Raw genomic sequence first — 23,561 nt, forward strand, 5'->3', positions numbered from 1 at the left:
CAGGCGTTGCACACGCTGGATTGTAAGCGTGCCCTTGCATACTACCTTGACCGTACCAGGGCTCACCGCTCGTCCCCTCAGCTCTTTCTGACCTTCGATCCTAACCATCTAGGTCGTCCTGTCTCTAAACGGACGCTTTCCAACTGGCTTGCCGCCTGTATTGCGTTCTGTTATGCTCGGGCCGGTCTTTCACTGGAAGGTGCTGTCATGGCCCACAGGGTCAGAGCTATGGCTGCCTCTGTGGCTTTCCTCCGGTCCATGCCCATCGAGGAAATCTGCAAGGCTGCCACTTGGTCCTCAGTTCACACGTTCACTACTCACTACTGTCTGGATGCCTTCTCCAGACGGGATGGGCACTTCGGCCAATCTGTGTTGCAAAATTTATTTTCCTAATGGCCAACCATCCCTCCTCCCTCTCTGTTAGCTTGGAGGTCACCCATGCGTTAAGAATATGCTGCCTGCTTGTCCTGGGATAAAGCACAGTTACTTACCGTAACAGGTGTTATCCAGGGACAGCAGGCAGATATTCTTACGTCCCACCCTCCTCCCCGGGTTGGCTTCTTAGCTGGCTTATCTTAACTGGGGACCATGCTCTCCTCCGTCGGGCGGGAAGGCACTTGCGCATGTGCGGTGCGGCCAACTAGAACTTTCTAGTTAAAAAGGTCCGTACCGGGGCTCCGTCGGTGACGTCACCCATGCGTTAAGAATATCTGCCTGCTGTCCCTGGATAACACCTGTTACGGTAAGTAACTGTGCTTTATGGGCAACAGTTAGAAAATTTCAACAGGAGGCTCAATCTGCGTTTGTTAAACCTCCCAAGAACACCGGAAATTTCAGCAGTAGAATTGTTTAGAAAATATTCGACACAAAATCTTGGTTACACTCCCGAGGCTATACCTCCTCCTTTAAATAAGATTTATTACCTACCTCTGGGCACAAAAAAGCCAGGGAGTGATCCAGAAAATGAGAATGAAATACAGCAAGTTCAAACTGCGATGGACTTGGGAAACGTTTCAGAGATTTTGCACTCAACAACGTTATCGGCAGTCGAAGGAAGAGCTACTCTGCTTGTTTCCTTCATTTTTCGGCAAGATTTAAATTCCGTTTTGAAGTTTTACTTTCGAAAATTGCAAATTCCCTTTTTTGGGCAGCGACGATGGATATTCCCTGATGTGAAGAAAACTTTTCTTAGTAATGAGGCAAGAAACAAAGGAGATTGGGGCCACCTTTCAATTAATGTATCTATGCAAGTGCCTCATTAAGTATGCAGGGACAAAATATACTTTTTTTGTTACTGACCATCTGCGGACTTTTCTAGACTTAGGGCTGCTTTTACTAAGCCGCGCTAGCGGTTTAACGCGTGCTAAACCGCCGGGCGCGCTAGCCGCTACCGCCTCCTCTTGAGCAGGTGGTAGCTTTTGGCCAGCGCGGGGGTTGACGCGTAACGAAAAGTCACGCGTGTTAACCCCGCTAGCGCGGCCTGATAAAAGGAGCCCTTAAAGAAGATCTCCAGAGGTTAAAAGGATGTAATATAGACATTAGGAGCCACCGTTAAGCCTTTCAGTTATTCCATTCCTTTCTTTTTGTCCCATGGTTTGTTTGTTTTTTTAAGTCTAAGAAGAAAAAATAATTTGTTTCCTATATAAGCTACTAAGCTGCGTTAGGGCTTTAACACGCGGAATAGTGCACGCTACATTGCGCGCTAGACCTTAACGCCGGCATTGAGCTGGCGTTAGTTCTAGCCACGTAACACGTGGTAATTTCCAGCGTGCGCTAAAAACGCCAGCGCACCTTAGTAAAAGGAGCCCTTAGTTAATTCTGAGATTGTCAATTGTCTTCTTTCATTTTTCCTGCTCAAGTTGTGATGCTTGCATAATTTTTCAAATTATAATAAATAAAGATTAAAAAAAAGAAGAAACAATATCAACATTGGTGGACACCTGGAATGCGCTTCCAGAGGGCGTAATAGGGCAGAGTACGGTACTGGGGTTCAAGAAAGGACTGGACAATTTCCTGCTGGAAAAGGGGATAGAGGGGTATAGATAGAGGATCATTGCACAGGTCCTGGACCTGTTGGGCCGCCGCGTGAGCGGACTGCTGGGCACGATGGACCTCAGGTCTAACCCAGCGGAGGCATTGCTTATGTTCTTCTGGGAGAGGAGGAGGTAGTGGATGCTGTGGATGGACCATTTGGCCTTTATCTGCCATCATGTTTCTAGGTTTCTATAACCATAAAGCTCTATGACATCACAATGCAGGTGCAAAGAGCCTTAGCCTATAGGAAGAGGAGATGCAAATGTTAAGAGCCTTAGCCAATGCGCTTCCAGAGGGCGTAATAGGGCAGAGTACGGTACTGGGGTTCAAGAAAGGACTGGACAATTTCCTGCTGGAAAAGGGGATAGAGGGGTATAGATAGAGGATCATTGCACAGGTCCTGGACCTGTTGGGCCGCCGCGTGAGCGGACTGCTGGGCACGATGGACCTCAGGTCTAACCCAGCGGAGGCATTGCTTATGTTCTTCTGGGAGAGGAGGAGGTAGTGGATGCTGTGGATGGACCATTTGGCCTTTATCTGCCATCATGTTTCTAGGTTTCTATAACCATAAAGCTCTATGACATCACAATGCAGGTGCAAAGAGCCTTAGCCTATAGGAAGAGGAGATGCAAATGTTAAGAGCCTTAGCCAATGCGCTTCCAGAGAGCGTAATAGGGCAGAGTACGGTACTGGGGTTCAAGAAAGGATTGGACAATTTCCTGCTGGAAAAGGGGATAGAGGGGTATAGATAGAGGATCATTGCACAGGTCCTGGACCTGTTGGGCCGCCGCATGAGCGGACTGCTGGGCAAGATGGACCTCAGGTCTAACCCAGCGGAGGCATTGCTTATGTTCTTCTGGGAGAGGAGGAGGTAGTGGATGCTGTGGATGGACCATTTGGCCTTTATCTGCCATCATGTTTCTAGGTTTCTATAACCATAAAGCTCTATGACATCACAATGCAGGTGCAAAGAGCCTTAGCCTATAGGAAGAGGAGATGCAAATGTTAAGAGCCTTAGCCAATGCGCTTCCAGAGGGCGTAATAGGGCAGAGTACGGTACTGGGGTTCAAGAAAGGACTGGACAATTTCCTGCTGGAAAAGGGGATAGAGGGGTATAGATAGAGGATCATTGCACAGGTCCTGGACCTGTTGGGCCGCCGCATGAGCGGACTGCTGGGCAAGATGGACCTCAGGTCTAACCCAGCGGAGGCATTGCTTATGTTCTTCTGGGAGAGGAGGAGGTAGTGGATGCTGTGGATGGACCATTTGGCCTTTATCTGCCATCATGTTTCTAGGTTTCTATAACCATAAAGCTCTATGACATCACAATGCAGGTGCAAAGAGCCTTAGCCTATAGGAAGAGGAGATGCAAATGTTAAGAGCCTTAGCCAATGCGCTTCCAGAGAGCGTAATAGGGCAGAGTACGGTACTGGGGTTCAAGAAAGGATTGAACAATTTCCTGCTGGAAAAGGGGATAGAGGGGTATAGATAGAGGATCATTGCACAGGTCCTGGACCTGTTGGGCCGCCGCATGAGCGGACTGCTGGGCAAGATGGACCTCAGGTCTAACCCAGCGGAGGCATTGCTTATGTTCTTATGGGAGAGGAGGAGATAGTGATGCTGTGGATGGACCATTTGGCCTTTATCTGCCATCATGTTTCTAGGTTTCTATAAGATACACCACCAAAAAGTATTCCCATAAATGCTCACTACTATGGAGAAGTATAGCCATTCTGTTTCATAGAATCTGTAGAGCGGCAGTTTATGTTACATTTCTAGAGACTTCCCCTGATGCAGCGATAGCGAAACAGGGCCTGTCGGGAGTCTTAATGGATGAAGATTAATGTGACAATCCTATATTATCTAACCGGATTCTTGTCTCACCTGGAGAATTGTGATGTTAAGAGATAAGTTTTTTTCTTACTACTAGTTCTTTTGATTCTAATTAATAGTTGCTTTACTAGTAGTATGTAGTGGAGTTTTTCTGACCCGGGATGTTTTCTCCTATGCTGCTTTAAGTTGTGTACGGCAGACATAGAGACCTCTTGATGAGGAAACTGAGGTCTTTTCTCCAAATAACTACATTGTCTTATCTCTAGACTATACTTCTCCATAGTAGTGAGCATTTATGGGAATACTTTTTGGTGGTGTATCTTACTAGTATTCCACTTGCTATTATACATATATATTTTTGTCTAGGTTTCTATAACCATAAAGCTCTATGACATCACAATGCAGGTGCAAAGAGCCTTAGCCTATAGGAAGAGGAGATGCAAATGTTAAGAGCCTTAGCCAATGCGCTTTCAGAGAGCGTAATAGGGCAGAGTACGGTACTGGGGTTCAAGAAAGGATTGGACAATTTCCTGCTGGAAAAGGGGGTAGAGGGGTATAGATAGAGGATTACTGCACAGGTCCTGGACCTGTTGGGCCGCCGCATGAGCGGACTGCTGGGCATGATGGACCTCAGGTCTGACCCAGCGGAGGCATTGCTTATGTTCTTAACCTACCAAGTGGTTGAAATGCTGCAATGGTAGGAAGAAACTACTACTACGGTGTCTCAAATGATTCAAAAATGCCGCAAACAAGAACGGGGAACCGTTAACTGGTGTATGGAAAAAACAGTGTTTATTGTGAAAACTATAAAGTGCAGGCTGAAAATATAGGATGGTTCACTGGATAAAAGTAATCAAAGAGGCAAAAAAAAGGCATGCGGGGTCTGTTCCAAAAGTTCCAGGACAGTCTGAATTGCGCAACAACGGGAGGATCTTTTGAGACACACTAGGCGGCATTCAGTAGCTTGAAACCTCACGGGTAGCATCCTTTTTTTTGTCCGTTTGTTGTTATCTGTTTTCGTCTCCAAGCTACAGCAGTTTTGGTGAAAGTGTGTTTTCGTGACCGGCTATTTTTCATCACGTGCGACCTCAATGAGCAGCGCCACAGCGTGAGGTTCTGTTTTAAATTGGGTAAGACCGCTACAGAATCGTACGAAATGTTGAAAGTAGTTTATGGGGAACATATTATGAGTCGTGGAAGGTGTTTTTTGAATGCGTCAAAATTTGAGAATTTTGCGTAAAACACGCGATGACAGTTCTTCCCCAGTCACCCAGCGACTTGGCCGCTGCTGACTTCTTATTTCCTAAACTTAAATCCAATGCTGAAAAGAAAGCGATTCGACACCATTGAAGACATAAAGCAAAATTCGATGCAGCAACTTTTGACAATTCCTGAAGATGCGTTCTGTTCCAGAAGTGGAAAGGACATTGGGAAAAGTGTATACGTAGGGAAGGGGAGTAATTTGAAGGGGACCCAATGGAATAAGTTGTAAGATTGTTTAATAAATTTTTATAAAATCAGTCCTGGAACCTTTTGAACAGGCCTCGTATATATGAGGGGCTGCTAAAAAGTTCTCAGACCAACCAAGAAAAGAATGATGTGGAGCCATGAAACTTACAAGTTATTCCACATTCCTTGACACTTTTCGTTTCAATGAGACAAAAGCATCTAGTAAATGGGCACAAGTAGAGGGAAACCAAGCCATTGTGACATCACCGATGAGGTTGGCTCTTAGGCATTGGTGGAATGAGGCATTATGACATCACAATACGAGGGGCTGCTGAAAGGTCTTAGCCCAACCAAGAAGAGAATGATGTGGAGCCATGAATCTTACAAGTTATTCCACACCTTTCTTCCCCGTTCTTTTTTGCAACATGCTTGAATCGGGCCTGTGGCCATTCCTCTCCTTATGCACCCAAGCATCCTTCTAGCTTTGACCACTACCTTTTCTACCTGTTTTGCCACCTTAAGGTCATCACTTCCAAGTCCTGCTCGTCTTTTGTACACAGAAGTGCTTCATCCCCTAAGACTGCATTGGTCACTATAGAACATTAATGATTAACATTGCTCAAAAGAATTTTACCTTGTGTTTTTTTAATACTGGACCTTAAATGCATGTTCAGCTACGGTTAATGAAAACAAGAGTCTCACACTGGTGGATTTTGCAGAACACATTGATGTGTTATAGGATTGTATCCTTGCAGATACAAGGAAGAGGTCAACAGCACATGACTTAAATGTTGCTTTTACTTCCTTTGCTTTCTATGGTGTTGTTACGTTTGGAAAAGTTTTACCCCCTTTTACAAATGCCGGAAGAGGGTTTTTAAACATAGAAACATAGAAGATGACGGCAGATAAGGGCCTAGCCCATCAGGTCTGCCCGCTCTACTGACCCACCCCCAAGTCTACTATCCTAGGGATCCCACTCCTGGTGACAGGTTCCCTTGGCTTAACCCTCTAAGGGATCCCACATGGGCATCCCATTTGCTCTTAAATTCTTGCACGCTGTTTGCCTCGATCACCTGCACCGGGAGCTCGTTCCAAGGATCAACCACTCTCTCGGTGAAGAAATATTTCCTGGTGTCGCCATGAAATTTCCCGCCCCTGAGTTTGAACGGATGCCCTCTTGTGGCTGAGGTCCCACTGAATGCTCTAAACTAAAACTAAATTAAACCTTAAGTGTATATAATAATAATAATAATTTATATTTTTATATACCGCCAAAGCCATAATAGTTCGAGGCGGTTTACAATAACAGATGCTGGACAATCAGCGAATTGGTTACATTACAAAGTCATCGAATATAAGGTACAGGATGGGAGTAGTGAAACACTATAAGATTCTTAGGTTACAGTCGATTAAACAAATTCATTTTTATTGATTTTCTAAAATTGAAGTAGGATGAGGAATGCATGATAATGTTATCCAGCCAGTCGTTCCATTTACCTGCCTGGGAGGCAAGAGTTCTGTCCAGGAATCTTTTGTAGCTGTAGTCCTTTAATGATGGATAGGTGAACATATGAATTCTGCGTGTGGGCCTAATCGCACTGTCCAGATTAAATTGAGAAACCAGGTACATAAGGGGCCAGGCCAAATATTGATTTATAGCAAGGAAAAAAAAAACTTAAACAAACTCGTGCTTCCAGTGGAGTTTCCTATAATAGGGACTAATGTGTTCCCACAAGTCGAACTGCCGAATTGTGAATGACTCGGAGCCTTTGGAGGTTTTTTTTTTTGAAGGTTCCCAAATAAATGATATTACAGTAGTCAAGTATGCTTAGGATGGAAGATTGAACTAATACCGCATCCTCTCCATAAAGATAGAGCTCGGCACAGTTTACAGGAACTTTAATGTAAGGAAAGAAAAACATAATAAGAATTAGTGATTATAAAGAGGGTAGCAAGATTTACATTTTTGAGAATAGCCAAGTTTTCAGGTGCTTCCGGAATAATTGGAAGGAGCCCAGATTCCGCAGCAGGGCAGGAAGGTTATTCCAAAGCTCAGTGATTTTGAAGAAAAGAGATTTCCCTAATTTTCCAGCATAGATAATGTCTTTTAACGAGGGGAAAGATAGTTTGGGTTTTTTAATGGATCTAGTAGTGTCAGGTCTCGCAGAATTCCAAGATAGTGGAATTAGAGGAGGAAGAATGCCATGCAAGATCTTGAATGTTAGGCAGGCACACTTAAAGTGAACCCTAGAGATTACTGGAAGCCAGCGAAGTTTTGACAGAAGCGGGGAAACATGATCAAATTTACTTTCTGCGAAGATCAACCCAGCCACAGTATTCTGGATTAGAGAGTTGCGCGGGGACAGAAATCCGCCCGGCCACATCAGGATCCTCTCCGTCCCCATCAGGATCCTCTCCGTCCCCACCCGTCCCCGTCAGGATCCTCTCCGTCCCCACCCATCCCCGCAAGGAATTACCTCCATCCCCGCCCGTCCCCATAAAAAGCAGCAATTACTTCTGACAGGATCATAAATTCCACAGTTTCTTTTGCTGTTTTCCTTGTGGAATCTCTTTGGTGGAACCCTTTTTTTGTTTTCTGTTCAGGTAATTAACTTATAAACCCCCTTCTTTTACTAAGGCTGACGTGTCCATTATATTATATGGACGAACCCTGCTTCCAAAGCCTTCCATCCCCGTGGGAGTCCCGTTGGCTAGAGGGGGGTCCCCGTTAGAGACCCGTGGGCCAGAAGGGGGTCCCCGTGGGAGTCCTGTGGATTATGGGGGGATTCCCGCAGGACCCCTGTGGGACCCGCGGGATTCCCGCAATCCCCATTCCCATGCAGACCTCTATTCTGGATCCGCTGAAGTCTTTGAAGACTTTTCTTGGTTAGACTTAGATAGATGCAGTGCGCTGCTCCATCAGTCACAGAGTTCCTATGAGCATTGGAGCAGGGATCTCAAAGTCCCTCCTCGAGGGCCGCAATCCAGTAGGGTTTTCAGGATTTCCCCAATGAATATGCATTGAAAGCAGTGCATGCACATAGATCTCATGCATATTCGTTGGAGAAATCCTGAAAATCCGACTGGATTGCCCTCAAGGAGGGACTTTGAGACCCCTGGCGTAGAGCATTCAGCTTGCCAGCTAGCACTAAAAACCTCTTCTGCACTTTTGTAAAAAGAGGGCTTAGTTAAGTAATTTAAATTGAATCAGGTTGGGCAGACTGGATGGACCATTCGGGTCTTTATCTGCCCTCATCTACTATGTTACTAAATGGCCTCAATTATTATTCCCTAAGGCTTGAGAGGTGATCCAGGTTATAAGGGAACATTGGGTAAAGATGGACCAATTGGAGACCCTGGTTTTCCTGGACTGAAAGGTGAAATTGGGAGTTCAGGTGAGTACTGAAAGAGAATGTTTATGTTTCTGAAAATTGAATAGACTTCTTATCTTAATAAAAGCAGTTTGGAAACTAAATACAGCTTGAAAAATGAACCTCTTAATATTGATTGGAAAGACTTACAGTGGTACCTCGGTTTACGAGTGCACCGGTTTGCGAGTGTTTTGCAAGATGAGCAAAACATTTGCAAAATCGGTGCCTCGGAAACCGAGCATGGCTCGATTTACGAGCACCCCCTCCCCCTCCCCCCCCCCTCGCAATCCGGCACCCACTCCCCCTGCGATCCGGCACCTCCCTGCCTCGAACCGGCACCCCCCCCCCCCCCGCCACGATCCGACCCCCCCCCCGACACGATTGGGCACCCCCCCAACACGATCCGACATCCCCCCGACACAATTGGGCACCCCCCCCCCCCCGCTTTTAACCCTCAACTGGGCTCTTGAAGATCGGCCTATTCGTCTGCTGGGCCTTGAGCATCTGAGCATGCTCAAGGCCTGCGAGTTCACGTTCTGAATGTGAACGTGAACTCACAGGCCTTGAGCATGCTCAGATGCTCAAGGCCCAGCAGACGAGTAGGCCGATCTTCAAGAGTGCCCAGATGAGGGTAAGAAGCGGCGGGGGGGTGCCCAATTATGTTGGGGGGGGTTGGATCGTGGCGGGGGGGTGCAGTTCGAGGCAGGGGGGGTGCCTGAACGCAGGGGGGGCCTTCGAGGGGAGCAATGCCGGTTCTCTGGGGGGGGGAAACGCATCAAAGCGAGTTTCCATTATTTCCTATGGGGAAACTCGCTTTGATAAACGAGCATTTTGGATTACGAGCATGCTCCTGGAACGGATTATGCTCGTAATCCAAGGTACCACTGTATTCCCAAGATTCGTTCAAGGTCGGCCTGTTCTTATTGTTAACTACCATTTACAGAGAAGCTAGTGCAACCTAGTATCATCAATGACACCTTATAAAGACAGGACTGACTTTTATGCGGTCCGATTTAACCGCTAAACTTAGGCAGTTAAAGTGCTGAATATCTTTAACCGCGTAAGTGCTGCTTCCGCCCTTGGACCGCCTACAAAAGAGCCAGCTATGCAGCAGGTAGTCTCAAACAAGTAATTTAGTTGATCGGGAGCTGTTTCTGGTGGGTCAAATTGCTTTGAATATGGAGCCCAGAATTTCACAAAACTCTTTAAAAAATTAGGAGCATAAAGGAGTGGATTTAGGACAAGGAAAAGAAATTAGGAACTTAGCATTAATTTTTAGTACTAGCTTCTTAAGGCCCCCTTTTATTAAGCCGCATTGGGGGGGGGGGGTTTATCACTGGTCGCTGCGGTAAAAACTCCGACGCTCATAGTGAATTCTATGAGCAATGGAGCTTTTACCGCAGCGGCCAGCAATAAAAAAAAAACCTATTGCAGCTTGATAAAAGGGGGCCTAAATTAAACTCATAAATCCAGGCAGATCTGTGAGCATAACTTACAGGGGGTCAATATTCAACCGGCGATGGTGAGCATTTTGCTGACCGCCACCAGTGTTACTCTTGAATATTCAATGCTGGGCCATGTTCGGGCTTCAGCATTGAATATCTGGTACATGCAGACCAGCTAATACATAACTAGTTAAGTCGATATTCAGAACTTAACCTGCGATAGGTTGCCTCATAAACCCCCCCTTTTACTAAGCCTTGGTTGAGGGTCCTACCTCAGCCCGGAGTGCCTAAAAGCTCCAATGCTGCTCCGACGCTCATAGAATTCATAAAAGCGTCGGAGCATTTCGCGTTCAGCAAACGTTAGCAACAGAAAGGCAAGTAATTTTAGATACCTCACGTGTAAGCATGTCCATGATCATGGGTTGGGAGGAACACAGAAGAAGTATGTGTGCACTTGAGAAAACATGCACCCATGCACATACTAAAGCCACATATGTGTACACCAAGTTTATTTAAAATTTGATATTCCGCTTATCAAGTTTCTAAGCGGCATACATAAGTATAAAATTTGGAAATACATAGGATAAGACGTACTGAGACGGAAGGGGAAGAACTACATCTCAAAATAGGAAAGAAAAACATTTAGCCCCCTCTACTCCGAAACCGCGCAGAATGGTCCGCGCTGCTCCCGACGCTCATAGGAACTCAATGAGCGTCGGGACCAGCACGGGCCATTCAGCACGGCTCTCTGTGCTGAAAAAACACTAGCGCGGTTTCGTAGACGAGGAGGGTTAGGGTTACTGCACAAGGAGGGCAGCCATCTGTAATAAAGGTTTCGGGAACGAGCACAATTAAAGATCGAAGGCATCCTTAAATAGGAACGCTTTTAAGTTTGATTTAAATCGATCTAATATCGTTTCTTCCCATACTTGGATAGGCGTCGAATTCCAAAGCATAGGGGCGGTTACCGAGGAAACGGTTGAACGAGTCGTGCTAATGTGTGCCAGGCAGGGCATCTTTGATCGTGCAGGCTTTGTAAGACTAAAGATACATTAGCACCGAAGTGACTTTATAAAATTGCCTCAACGTAGGCGCCTACGTAGGTCCATCCAAAGCAACCTGTGATAAAATCGCCCTCAAAATATCAAGTACCGTATTTTCACGCATATAACAGGCACACGTGTACAACAAGCACACTGGTATAGCGCGCGGGAACAAGGAATTTATGTAAGAAAATTTTGGTCTACCGCACCCACGCGTATACCGCGCATGCTCTCATTTTGTTTCCCAGGTTTTCTATTGTAATGCCTATTCTATTGTGATGCGGTATTTTCTGTCTTGCTGGCGCCCTCCTCCATCTTCCTGCATCGTTCGCTGAAAGCCGCAGGCAGCGGATCCAATGTGCCTCTTGCGGCTGGCCCAGAAGTGTTCCTCTGACGTCACGACGTCAGAGGGAACGCTTCCCAGCCGCAGGAGGCGCATGGAAGCCGCTGCTGCGGTTTTCAGCGAATGCTGCAGGAAGATGGAGGAGGGCACCAGCAAGACAGAAAACAATTGTATAACGCGCTCATGCATGGTTATGCTCGGTTTGTAAAATCTTGTATAACGCACGCGTTATATGCGTGAAAATACGGTATTTTAGTTTACTAGGAACATACTGAAATCGCTGTTTCCTCGCATGACACCTCTCTGCTTGCAACTAATCTTGCCTGAACACTCTGTGACTCTGACTCACTGGGATATTATGTTGTGGGCAGGTGTCCGTGGTTTTCCAGGTGCTCCAGGTCCAGCCCCAACTGTAGGAGATTACTTTGCTGCTCCAGGATTGCCGGGTTCGCCTGGGCTTGATGGTTTCCCAGGTTCCCCTGGAGAGCCAGGATTTCAGGGACGAACTGGGTTACAAGGTAAGGAAGAGAGGCAGCTGTTGAAATGCCTATCTGTATTATCTTTAGGTGTTTTGCAAGGTTTTTAATATCAGCTGATATCCACAATTCATGCAAGTTGCAACTTAATTTTACACATAGTTTAATTTTTATTTTTCTAGTTGCTCTAACTATCCAGAGGGTTTGCTTTTTTCAAATATTCCCCTTGCCTAGGGTTACCAGATGGCGCCAGAAAAAGGAGGGCGGATTGAGACGTCTGTGTTTTACATCCAATGAAAGCAGTGGGAGTGAGGAGGACAAGACTGAGTTGTGTTCGGGCTTGTTTGTTTATGTTTATTAAAATCTTTATATTCAGAATATACAACCAAAAAAGGATCAAAGCGGTTTACAATATAATCCAATCAAACTTATGAAAAGAACTCCATTTAAATAGAACAGAAGAAAAAAAGTAACATTCCTAATACATAATATTATATAACAATCTAAATTAATAAAATTAAGTTAATTAATCTATAAAAAATAAATCAAAATGAAAAAATATAAGAATATATACATGCAGATTGAAGTCCCGAATTCACATCTCATCAGTTTAAAAAGGCCAATTGAAAATAATGTGCTTTTAGATGTATTTTTAAAATTTTGGAAAGATTCTTCCTTTCTCAATTCTACAGGTATACTATTCCATAAAATTGGAACTAAATTTAAAAAAATGCACAATTTCTGGTTGAGGCCAGATGAGCCTTTAGACATCTGGCTTTACTTCCACTGAAAGCACTGGAAGTAAAACCCGGATGTCTCAATCCATCCTCCTTTTTCTGGAGCCATGTGGTAAGTTAGACTTGCCATAGAATGGTATAGTTTAGTGCTTCTTGTGCATGGAAATATACTGGACATGTTTTTATCTATACAGCTATCCATGACATGATATCTTAGGCAGGGACTAAAAGTTTTCGTCATTCACAAAATAAATGAAACACCCTGATCCCTAGATTGCACTATTTGTCCGTCTTGAATAGATTGTAAGCTCTGCTGAGCATGGATGATCTCTTGCATGTTTTGTGTACAGCGCTGTGTTCGTCTTGTAACACTACAGAAATGATAAATAATGGTAGTAGCAGGCATACAGGCAAGCTGAGGATCAGTGGAGCCCATCTTATTGGGTGATCTAGAATGCCATGCTTCGTTTCGTCATGCAAGCTTGCCTTACCGTTTTTGCCAAATCGTGTCATACTACACTTCTCCCTCCCTATTCGCGGGGGTTAGGGGCAAAGTCGGCTCGCGAATAGGGAAAAATCGTGAATAACTTTTGGCCTGTTCTGACCCACCCCTGGACCTTACCTGGCGGTCTAGTGGTGACGCGGGGCAGGAGCAATCTTCCTACATTCCTGCCCTGTGCAGAGCCGTGCTGCTGAGTTCCCGTGGTCTCCCTGTTGTAGTCTCGTGAGACCACGGGAACTCACAGCGCGGCTCTGCACGGGGCAGGAGTGTAGGAAGATCACTCCTGCCCCATATCACTGCTAAACCACCAGGTAAGGGGCATGCTCCTATCGCCCCCCCCCCCGTTGCCTCTGATCACCTCCCTCTGCCTCTGATCACCCCCTCCACCCCCCCCCCCCCCCGGCTGCTTCCGATCACCTCTGATCGCCTCCCTCCAAGTCCTGGGGCTGGTTTTTTTCTATGCCAACGAGCGATTCTGAGGGGGGGGGGCCTGGGGAAAAATCTGCATATAATCAAAACCGCAAATAGGGAAGGAGAAGTGTATATTAACCATGCTTTGTATATTAAGTGTATATTAACCATGCATTTACTGTGCTATGTTTTGCCAAACTATGCTCGCCATGTTTTATCATGTTATGTTTCTACCATGCTTTGTTAACTATGTTTTGCCGTTTTGTTAGACAATGTTTGCCATGCTCTCTTTTACCATACTATGTCTGAGATTGTGGTGCAGTGCTTAGAGATGTACTCAGGGTACTGAGGTTGTGGGTTTAAGCCCACACTGCTCCTTGCGACCCTGGGCAGGTCTCTTGATCCCCCATTGCCCCAGGTATATTAGATAGATTCTGAGCCTCATAGGACAGACAGGGAAAAATGCTCGAGTACCTGAATAAATTCATGTAAACCGTTCTGAGCTCCCCTGGGAGAAGAGTATAGAAAAATAAATAAATAGGATGTGGAGCCATGAAATTTACAAGTTATTCCACAATTTTCTTCACACTTTTTGTTTCACTGAGGCAAATTTATTTATTTATTTATTCAATTTTCTCTACCGTTCTCCCAGGGGCGCTCAGAAGGGTTTACATGAATTTATTCAGGCACTCAATCATTTTCCCCTGTCTGTCCTGGTGGGCTCACACTCTATCTAATATACCTGGGGCAATGGGGGGATTAAGTGACTTGCCCAGGGTCACAAGGAGCAGTGTGGGTTTGAACTGCCTACAGCAGTGTGAGGCTGTAGCTTTAACCACTGCACTACTCTAGAAATCATAATATAGCAAAAATGAGCCAAATATAGGGCAATCAAGCCATTGTGACATCACTGATGATGTTGGATCTTATTGGTGGAATGAGGCATTATGACATGGATGGGAGAACATCGCAGGGGAGGAGACATAGGCATCCTGGGACTGTCGGCCAAGTCTCTTCCCTGAAGAAGCCCTTTCTGGAAACGTCAATCGCTCCTCCTAAACTTACTTGCTCCACTTCATCACTGACGCTGAAACCGTGGATTGAAGACAAAGTTTTATTTTATTTTTCTTTCCAGCTCCTGATTTATCTTTAATCTTATCTATTGTTTTGCCTTTTGTCTTTGTTTTGTTCTATTTCTATCATTTAAATTTCTCCAGAATTCTACTGTTCAACGGCTCCCCCTTCTGCTTCTATTCCTTTCTCTCCTCTCTTCTACCTTCCAAAGTATTTAGATCAATGCTGTCTTGTTAAAATGTTTATTTTATTTTTCCTCTAACTCTACTTTTCACTTCTCTATTACCCTCCAGGTACTTTAGTTAGATTGTGAGCCTTCGGGACAGTAAGGGAATTTTTCAAGTACCTTTCTTATTTCTAATCTTAATGTATATTTTCTGTAAACCGCTTAGAACCTAACAGATGTAGCGGTATATAAGAAATAAATTACATTACATTACAATGTCAGCTCTGGTTACCAGAGACAAACTTTTCACACTATTTATATATTCAGTTTTCTATATTGTTTTCTCAGAATGGTTTACGTGAATTTATTCAGGTACTCAAGCATTTTTCCCTGTCTGTCCTGGTGGGCTCACACTCTATCTAATGTACCTGGGGCAATGGGGGGGATTAAGTGACTTGCCCAGGGTCACAAGGAGCAGCGTGGGTTTGAACCCACAACCTCAGGGTGCTGAAGCTGTAGCTTTAACCACTGCGCCACACACTCCCCTAGTAAATGCATCTAGTAAATGGGCACAAGTGTAGGGCAGTCAAGCCATTGTGACATCACCGATGAGGTTGGCTCTTAGGCATTTATGGAATGAGGCATTATGACATCACAATACGAGGGGCCACTGAAAGGTCTTCTCAGCCCAACCAAGAAAAGAATGGGGAGAGTGGGGCACAGTGGTTAAAGCTACAGCCTCAGCACTTAATCCCCCCCCCCATTGCCCCAGGTACATTAGATAGATCCAAGTTTCCAAGTTTATTAAATAATTTGATTAATCGCCTACTCTACATTCAAGGCGATGTACAAGATAATACAAATAATTATAAACATAGGTAAAATATTATATAAATGGACAATATTACAAAAAACAAACACAATTTAAAAAAAATTAAGTTGTTACTTATTATATCGAAACAATGGGAAAATTCATTAATGGTTACATTCTATATTAAATTCAAAATACAAAGGTAAAAACATAGGGGGGGAAGAAAGACAATAAAAAAGATAGATAAAAATAATAAAAGATCATTATTCACTAAAAGCATCGTTAAAAAGGAAACTTTTGAGCTTAATCTTAAATTTTTCGAGGTTCTTTTCTTCTCTTATATATATTGGGAGATCATTCCAGGACTGAGGGGCTGTCACCGAAAAAATGGTGAGACGTCTTGTATTAATGATTTTTAACGAGGGAATGGTTAATAGATGTTGATCCTGTGATCTCAATGTTCTAGAAGTGGTATATGGAATTAAGACTCTATGGATAAAAGCAGGAGTTTGAAAAATAAGAGTTTTAAACGTGAGTAAGCATATCTTAAATAAAATGCGGTGTGCTACAGGAAGCCAATGAGATTCTTTAAGGGTGTGACGTGGTCAAATTTTTTTGCATTGTGAACCCACCTGGACAGACAGGGAAAAATGCTTGAGTACCTGAATAAATTAAGGTAAACCCTTCTGAGCTCCCCTGGGAGAACGTATAGAAAATGGAATAAATAAATAGAATTCTCAGTGGAGTGGCGCTGGAGCAGTGATCCTAAAGCTTACACCTTACTATTGTATCCACCATAAACCTCCTAGGGTAGCGTTCTGCAAACTTTCTGAAGCCGCGGCGCACTAAACTCAGTGCCGTGGCTGGAGGGCATACGGAAATGCGCGGACATCGATGTGATGATGTCGTGCGCACGTGTGACGTCATCCCTTCGATGTCCGCGCATGTGCAGAGCCTGCTATTACTGGGGGAAGGGTGCTGGAGGAGGAGAGGCACCAGCTGACTGCTTACAGGATGTACCTCTCGCTGCAAGAGACACATCCTGCAAGAAGTCAGGCGGCACCTCTCCTCCTCGTGGCATCTCGCGGCACACCCGGAATCTCACCGCAGTACACTGTCATGGAGGAAACAGAAGTAATACTAGGAGAGTCTCCAAAAACTGGAGCACAGCAGGACTTAGGAACTCTTTGTCTTCCAGGTCTCCACATAGCCATTCCGAGCCAAGTTTAGAATTACTGGGCCCAACTCCATAGTTGCCAGGTCCACAGTTTTCTTGCCCAATTGGACTGCGGGAAATTTTGAGTAGTATCAGGTTGCGGTTTTTGGAGCTGCAATGCCGCGCACGCTAACCCCGCGCTACGCGCCAAGCACTGACACCCGCTCAATGTTGGCGTTTAGGGCGCGGGGCAATGCAGCGCGCACTAAGCGTGCGCTAAAACCGCTAGCGCAGCTTAGTAAGAGGAGCCCGTGGTGCAGAGACATTGTGTTCAGTATCCCACCAATGACGGCCTTTGCCCGCCCTCTCCCCACAGCCAATCATAATCAGCAGCCCAGCCTTCTCCCAGGTTGACCCTATCTCTAACGCCGTCAACACTGACATGAGCTGCACTACTGGGAAAGAGACAGGCCGCCCAGGAAGTGCACTTTGAGAGAAAGAGACAGGGACAGGCAGGCCAAGAGCTGCACAATGAAGGAAAGAGACAGATAGCTCATGCATATTTTTCAAAAGAGAAACACAACAAGGAGACAAAGTTCTCAGCCCATCCAACAGCGTTGGGTCAGTCTCCATCAAGGGCTATACATGTAGTCCAGTGAGTTTCCGGTGCGGCATTGCGTTCAGGAAAGCTCCTAGCCTGATTTCTTTGTATTCTTTGGTTCTTGAATAATATTGTATTGGACCCCTGAGGAAGAAGTGTTTTTCGAAACACGGACCGTGTCGGGTCCAGCCCATCTTACAGTAAGAACCAGCTTTTGGATATAATTAATTTTTGTTTTTACTATATTTATTGATGTCACTATATATGTGATAGGACAGAGTACGGTATTGGGGTTCAAGAAGGGACTGGACAATTTTCTGAAGGAAAAGGGGATGGAGGGGTATAGATAGAGCAGGGGTAGGGAACTCCGGTCCTCGAGAGCCATATTACAGTCGGGTTTTCAGGATTTCCCCAATGAATATGCATGAGATCTATTTGCATCAGGGATCTCAAAGTCCCTCCTTGAGGGCCGCAATCCAGTCGGGTTTTCAGGATTTCCCCAATGAATATGCATGAGATCTATGTGCATGCACTGCTTTCAATGCATATTCATTGGGGAAATCCTGAAAACCCGACTGGATTGCGGCCCTCAAGGAGGGACTTTGAGATCCCTGTTCTAGAACCTGCATCATTGACCCAAAAGCCATTGCACAAAGACTCTGTCTCCAGAGCATCCCCAGCCAAATTAGGGAATCCAAACCAAGCGCTGTTGTTCTTTGTAGTGGCCATTCATTATGTAATAGATCGAGGGTAGACGTTTACAATGTTGTGTACTGTTAAGAAAAGCTATGTTACTGTCAACCTCAGTTGTTGGTAACGAAGTAAAATAACCCATTTTATCAGTAATTCATAATTTCCCTCCCTGCCCCCCCCCCTCCCCCCTTTGTGTGAAGAGTTTCAGTCTGGTAACCAAAACTGGTATGATGATGTCATAATGCCTCTTTCCACCAATGCCTAAGAGCCAATCTTATATCAGTGATGTCACACAATGGTTCAGTTGTCCAGCTCTCAGCTCACTTTTTATTGCATATAGCAATGATTTCCATTTCTAGAGACATTTCTTTTTTCGGGGGAATTATCAACATGGGCTACCGTTAGGAAGTGCTAATTCACTGTTAAGCCCAGTTAGTAATTAGGTCTCATTGGATAAAATTAGACCTGTTGGCCATAAAATAATATGATAACTACACCCCTAAATAGTGTCATGAAAGCAAGAGTATTTGCAAAGAGATGTACCATGGCCATTGCTAACCTCTGTTATTTAGGCACTGAATAGAAACTCACATTTAAACCATATTTACTCCTGTGTCTTTTAAGGTCCCAAAGGTGTATTGGGCAGACCAGGTCAGATGGGGAAGGTTGGTCCACCTGGTTTGCCTGGCGTGGTAGGAGACCCAGGCTTCTCTGGTAATCCAGGGACAACAGGATTTGAAGGTAAATTTGACAATTTCCTTAAGAGAAGCTGAGGTTACCGTATTTTTCGCTCTATTAGACATACTTTTTTTCCTCATAAAAGTGGGTGGAAATAAGGGTGCATCTTAAGGAGCGAATACCCAAACGCCCTCCCCCCATTATCTTATTTAAGTGCTTCCACCCTCCCTCACTGGATGCAGTGCCCTCCCTTGCTGAGCGTGGCGCACAAGGCTGGCTAGCTGGTTGGCTGCTTGTTCCCCGCCGCTTCCCCAGAGAATTGACAGCTGATGCGGCTGCCTCCTCTTCTGTTCTCTTGCAGCATAGCGGCGCACCAGGTTGCCTGCCTGGTCCTGTGCTGCTTCCCACAACTGGTGTGCCGCTATGCCGCAAGAGAACAGAAGAGGAGGCAGCCGCATCAGCCGTTCTCGGGGGAAGCAGCAGGGAACAGGAAGCCTGCCAGCCTTGTGCGCCGCTCTCAGCGAGGGAAGGCCCAGAAGTAATAAAAAAGGTACACGTGGGGGGAAGGAGGAAGAGGGCCAGGGCTTGCCCTGCCTTTCCGATCTGAATTAAAAATAGGGAGGAGGAGGGAAAGGCCGGGGCTTGCTTGCTGTCTGCCTAAGGGATGAGGAGGGAGAGGCCTGCTGCCTGCCTGGGGGGGAGGGAGAGGCCAGAACCTGCCTGCCTGCCCTGCCCTGCTGAATTAAAATAAGGAGAGAGAGGCCAGGGCTTGCCTGCCGCCTGCCTGGAGAGGGGGCTTGCCCACCCTGTCCCTACCTGCCTGCCAGCCTCTAGACCTGCCTGCCCTGTCCCTACCTGCCCTGTGCCCTGTCCCAGCACTAGACCACCAGAGGGGGGACAGGGTACAGAACCTGGCAAGGAGAGAGAACAAGGTGCAGAGCTTGGCGGGGAGAATTTGGTTCAGAATGGGGGGGTTTTCTTGTTTTCCTCCTCTAAATCTAGGGTGTGTCTTATGGTCGGGTGCGTCTTATGGTCAGGTGCGTCTAATGGAGAGAAAAATACGTTATACAATAACAACCAAAAAGAGGCTGATGATTTAAATTCAAAATGGAGATAGAAGAATAGCCCTGAAGCAGACCAAAGAAGAAGTTCTTACAGAATCCAGAGGTTTATTGGTAAAATAAAGAAGTCCTTTATTGATGAAATGAAGAAGCTTGACATAGTCAATTTTTGCCTAAAAATAAAAAGCTGCAAAGGGTTTATTACAAATATAATAGTAAAAAGTATAAACACATTAAGAATATATCAATAAAAATATGTGTAAAAAATATGTGACTTAAAAAGCTCTACATAAATATTTTTTATGTTTGGAACATGGGATCTAGTAACATAGGGGTCCTTTTACTGAGATGTGCTAGCCGATTTAGCACACGCTAAACACTAACATGTCCGTTATATCCTATGGACGTGTTAGCATTTAGCACGCGTTAAATTGGCTAGCACGCCTTAGTAAAAGGACCCCATAGTAAATGGCGGCAGATAAAGACCTCAATGGTCCATCCATTCTGCCCAGTAGTTACGTGCCTTATAAATTCATGATTAAATTGTCTTATATTTCTGGGCCATAGAAGTCTGCTCGGTATATATAAACTTAAAGGACAGTTAACAAAAGACTGGGGGAAAAAAACTATAGAAGGGAGAGAGGCATATATGGATATATAGATTGATTGATTGATTTTAAAATTTATATACAGTATATTACCTATACGGTTTACATAATAACAGGCATAAAATATTAAGAAACATACATAGTTCAATTATTGCAGAGCAACAGTCCTTGAAATATGGTCAAGAAGCACCAAAAAATTTTCAAATCCAGTTTGAATAAAAGATTAAACTCAAAAAAGCATTCACAAACAGTTGGGTTAGATATATTAGATATACACTTCCCCCTACCCATTTGCGTTTTCCGCACTAGCGATTTCACATAATCGTGATTTTTTGGGGGGTGAGGGGGAAAAAAACAAACCCATATTTTTGCCTTCCCCCCGGCATCCCGGCCTTACCTGGTGGTCTAGCGGGCTTTCGGGGCAGGAGCGATCTTCCTACGCTCCTGCCCCTTCTAGATCGCCAATAGGAAATGGCTGCCGTGAGCTCCCGCCGTAGTCTCGAGAGACTACAGGAACTCCCCACAGCCATTTCCTATTGGCGATCTGCACGGGGCAGGAGCGTAGGAAGATCGCTCCTGCCCCAAAAGCCCGCGAGACCACCACGTAAGGCCAGGATGCTGAGGGAAGGCAGGAGGGGGGCGGGGTGGGTCAGAGCTGGATATTCGCGGTATTTCCCTATCCGCGGTCCGGCTCTGCCCCTATCCCCCGCGAATAACGAGGGAGATGTGTATACTGTATATATTCCTCTCTCCCTTTTATAGTTTTTTTTCCCTAGTCTTTTGTTAACTGTCCTTTCTACACACTTTGGGCTCCTTTTACTAAGCTGCGGTAGCGTTTTTAACGCACGCTAACCCCCCGCGCTATGCGATAAAACTAACGCCAGCTCAATGGAGGCGTTAGCGTCTAGCGCGGCAATGTAGCATGCGCTAAAACCGCTAGCGCAGCTTAGTAAAAGGAGCCCTTTGTAGCCAGTCCTGGAAAGGTCTCCACCACACCCTGCTATTTGCACTGTTCACGCAAGACAGTGCCATCTCAAAAGGCGGGGGAGGGGGGGTGAGTAGATAATATTACCATAATCTATCAAAGACAAGAATAATTAAAAATGATGTTCTGAAAAAAACTTTCTAATTCTCCTCAATTTCCAAAATAAACCAAAGAACTTTTTTTTATTACTAAATTAATATGGGATTCCAGAGATTAATTTCTGTCTACATAGACGCCCAAAATCTAAATAATTGAGACAGTAAAATCAGTATTATATTCAAATATATTTTATTGAGCACAACAAAACCATCAAACAAGAAACAAATCAAGTACAAGCAAGCTCAGCATTTTAGATAACAAAACCCGTCCCCACAGAGAATAACCCCCCCCCCATCCCAACACAACCCTCCCCAAAATAAATACCCCCCCCCCCCCCCAGGGTCCTCCTTCCAAGTACAGCTCATCCAGAGAAAATTATACAAGGATTAGGCAGACCAGGTGAAACAAAAGAAAACAGAATACAGAGAGTCAACAGTTCAGCAAGCAGCGTAAAATCAGTATTATTTATGGACAATGATTTATACTGATATAATATATTAGGTAGATCCAGTATTATAAATTTTGTTTTATCTCTATTCAGTTTCAATTGAAATTCTTGCATCCATTGTTCTATTAAACTCGTACAGTATCAACCATTACTTCTCCAATTGTACGAATCAAAACCGTGATGTCATCCGCATATATAAATGTGCAGAAATGAGCTTTTTCCTATGTAAAACCTAATCGATATGCAGCCCTAGTTATAATCGATATAAACCCCTGATGCAGCCTTTTTACGTGGAATGTGGCCCTGTTAGGCTACTTCTTTCCCTTATCAATAAACCTGTGGATTTAATAAGAGCTTCTTCCTGGGAGAGGAAGAGTTTTGAACCCAATCCTCAGGACATACGTAGCCACCTTGAACTTTCAGGATATTCACAATGAATATATGCATGAGACATTTGCATATGCCCCTTCCATTGGGATGCAGACCTAACTAATGCATATTCACAGTGGGCTATCCTGAAAGCTTGATTAGGTGGGTGCATCCCAAGAACTGGGTTGAGAACCACTGGTCTGAGACCATGCACAACGTATCTAGTCCTTTTGTTTATTGATTATTGAGAGCAATGACTGGGTAGTCAATTCAGAGCGGTTGACATGAGCCTCTATGATGGTGTTATGATACATGAGCTTCTATAGTGGTGTTACAATACAATATATGAGCTACTATTTATGAGCTTTTATAATGATGATACAATGCATGCGCTTCAGTGATGGTGTTGCAATCCGTGAGCTTCGATATATAAGCTTTAGTGCAGAGTTTGGGTGTTTCTGCGATGGTTATCCATACTTGGTCTTCTATTGATTGGTTTTGGTGTGGTACATTTGCATAGCCTAGAGGTGTTATACATTATATTTCTATTATCTGTGTTCTTACCATATACTCTACTTTTTGTAACATTTCCTGTGTACCTCCTGTCGTAGGTATAGGGTGTAAGCAAGGATGGACTATATAGCTAGCTAAGATAGACGTTAGAAACGATATGTAGCTCATGCTATTCCTTTCTCTTGGCCCAGGTGCTCCAGGAAAGCAAGGTCTGCTGGGCCTTCCCGGGATGCCCGGGCGGAGTGTTAACATTGGGTATACCTTGGTGAAGCACAGCCAGTCGGAACAGATCCCACCATGTCCACTTGGCATGGCTAAGCTGTGGGAAGGGTACAGCCTGCTGTATGTGGAAGGACAGGAGAAGGCACACAACCAAGACCTGGGTACTTGAATATTCATATGCAGACGTTGGGTCATCGTAGCTTAGTATTTTCTATCTCTGTCGATGAAGATCTGTCACTCAAAGCTCCAGCAACCCAGTAAAAAAAACACCAGGTTGGGAGAGGTTTTGTTTTGGTGGGCCATGCTCAGCACAGATTGCATGCAAATTATATGCAGTTTTTTTTTATTTGTGACTTGCCCAGCATCAAACCCACACAATCAGCCATTCCTTCATATTGTGCAGGGCTATACTGAGCACTGATAAGCAGCTAAA

General features: G+C 44.9%; 1 protein-coding gene across 3 annotated transcripts in view; it reads left to right on the plus strand.

The window, feature by feature from the left end:
- COL4A6 (collagen type IV alpha 6 chain) overlaps window positions 1-23,561 on the plus strand; it is a 457,507-nt gene that overhangs the window by 429,294 nt on the left and 4,652 nt on the right. For all 3 annotated transcript variants that reach the window (XM_033945312.1, XM_033945314.1, XM_033945315.1), the window contains 4 exons: window positions 8,613-8,711; window positions 11,890-12,036; window positions 18,770-18,886; window positions 23,098-23,289. In XM_033945312.1, coding sequence (XP_033801203.1) covers window positions 8,613-8,711; window positions 11,890-12,036; window positions 18,770-18,886; window positions 23,098-23,289 — 555 coding nt within the window. The remainder of the gene's footprint in view (window positions 1-8,612; window positions 8,712-11,889; window positions 12,037-18,769; window positions 18,887-23,097; window positions 23,290-23,561) is intronic.

The sequence above is a fragment of the Geotrypetes seraphini genome, chromosome 5 (assembly GCF_902459505.1).
Source record: "Geotrypetes seraphini chromosome 5, aGeoSer1.1, whole genome shotgun sequence".
NCBI lineage: Eukaryota > Metazoa > Chordata > Amphibia > Gymnophiona > Dermophiidae > Geotrypetes > Geotrypetes seraphini.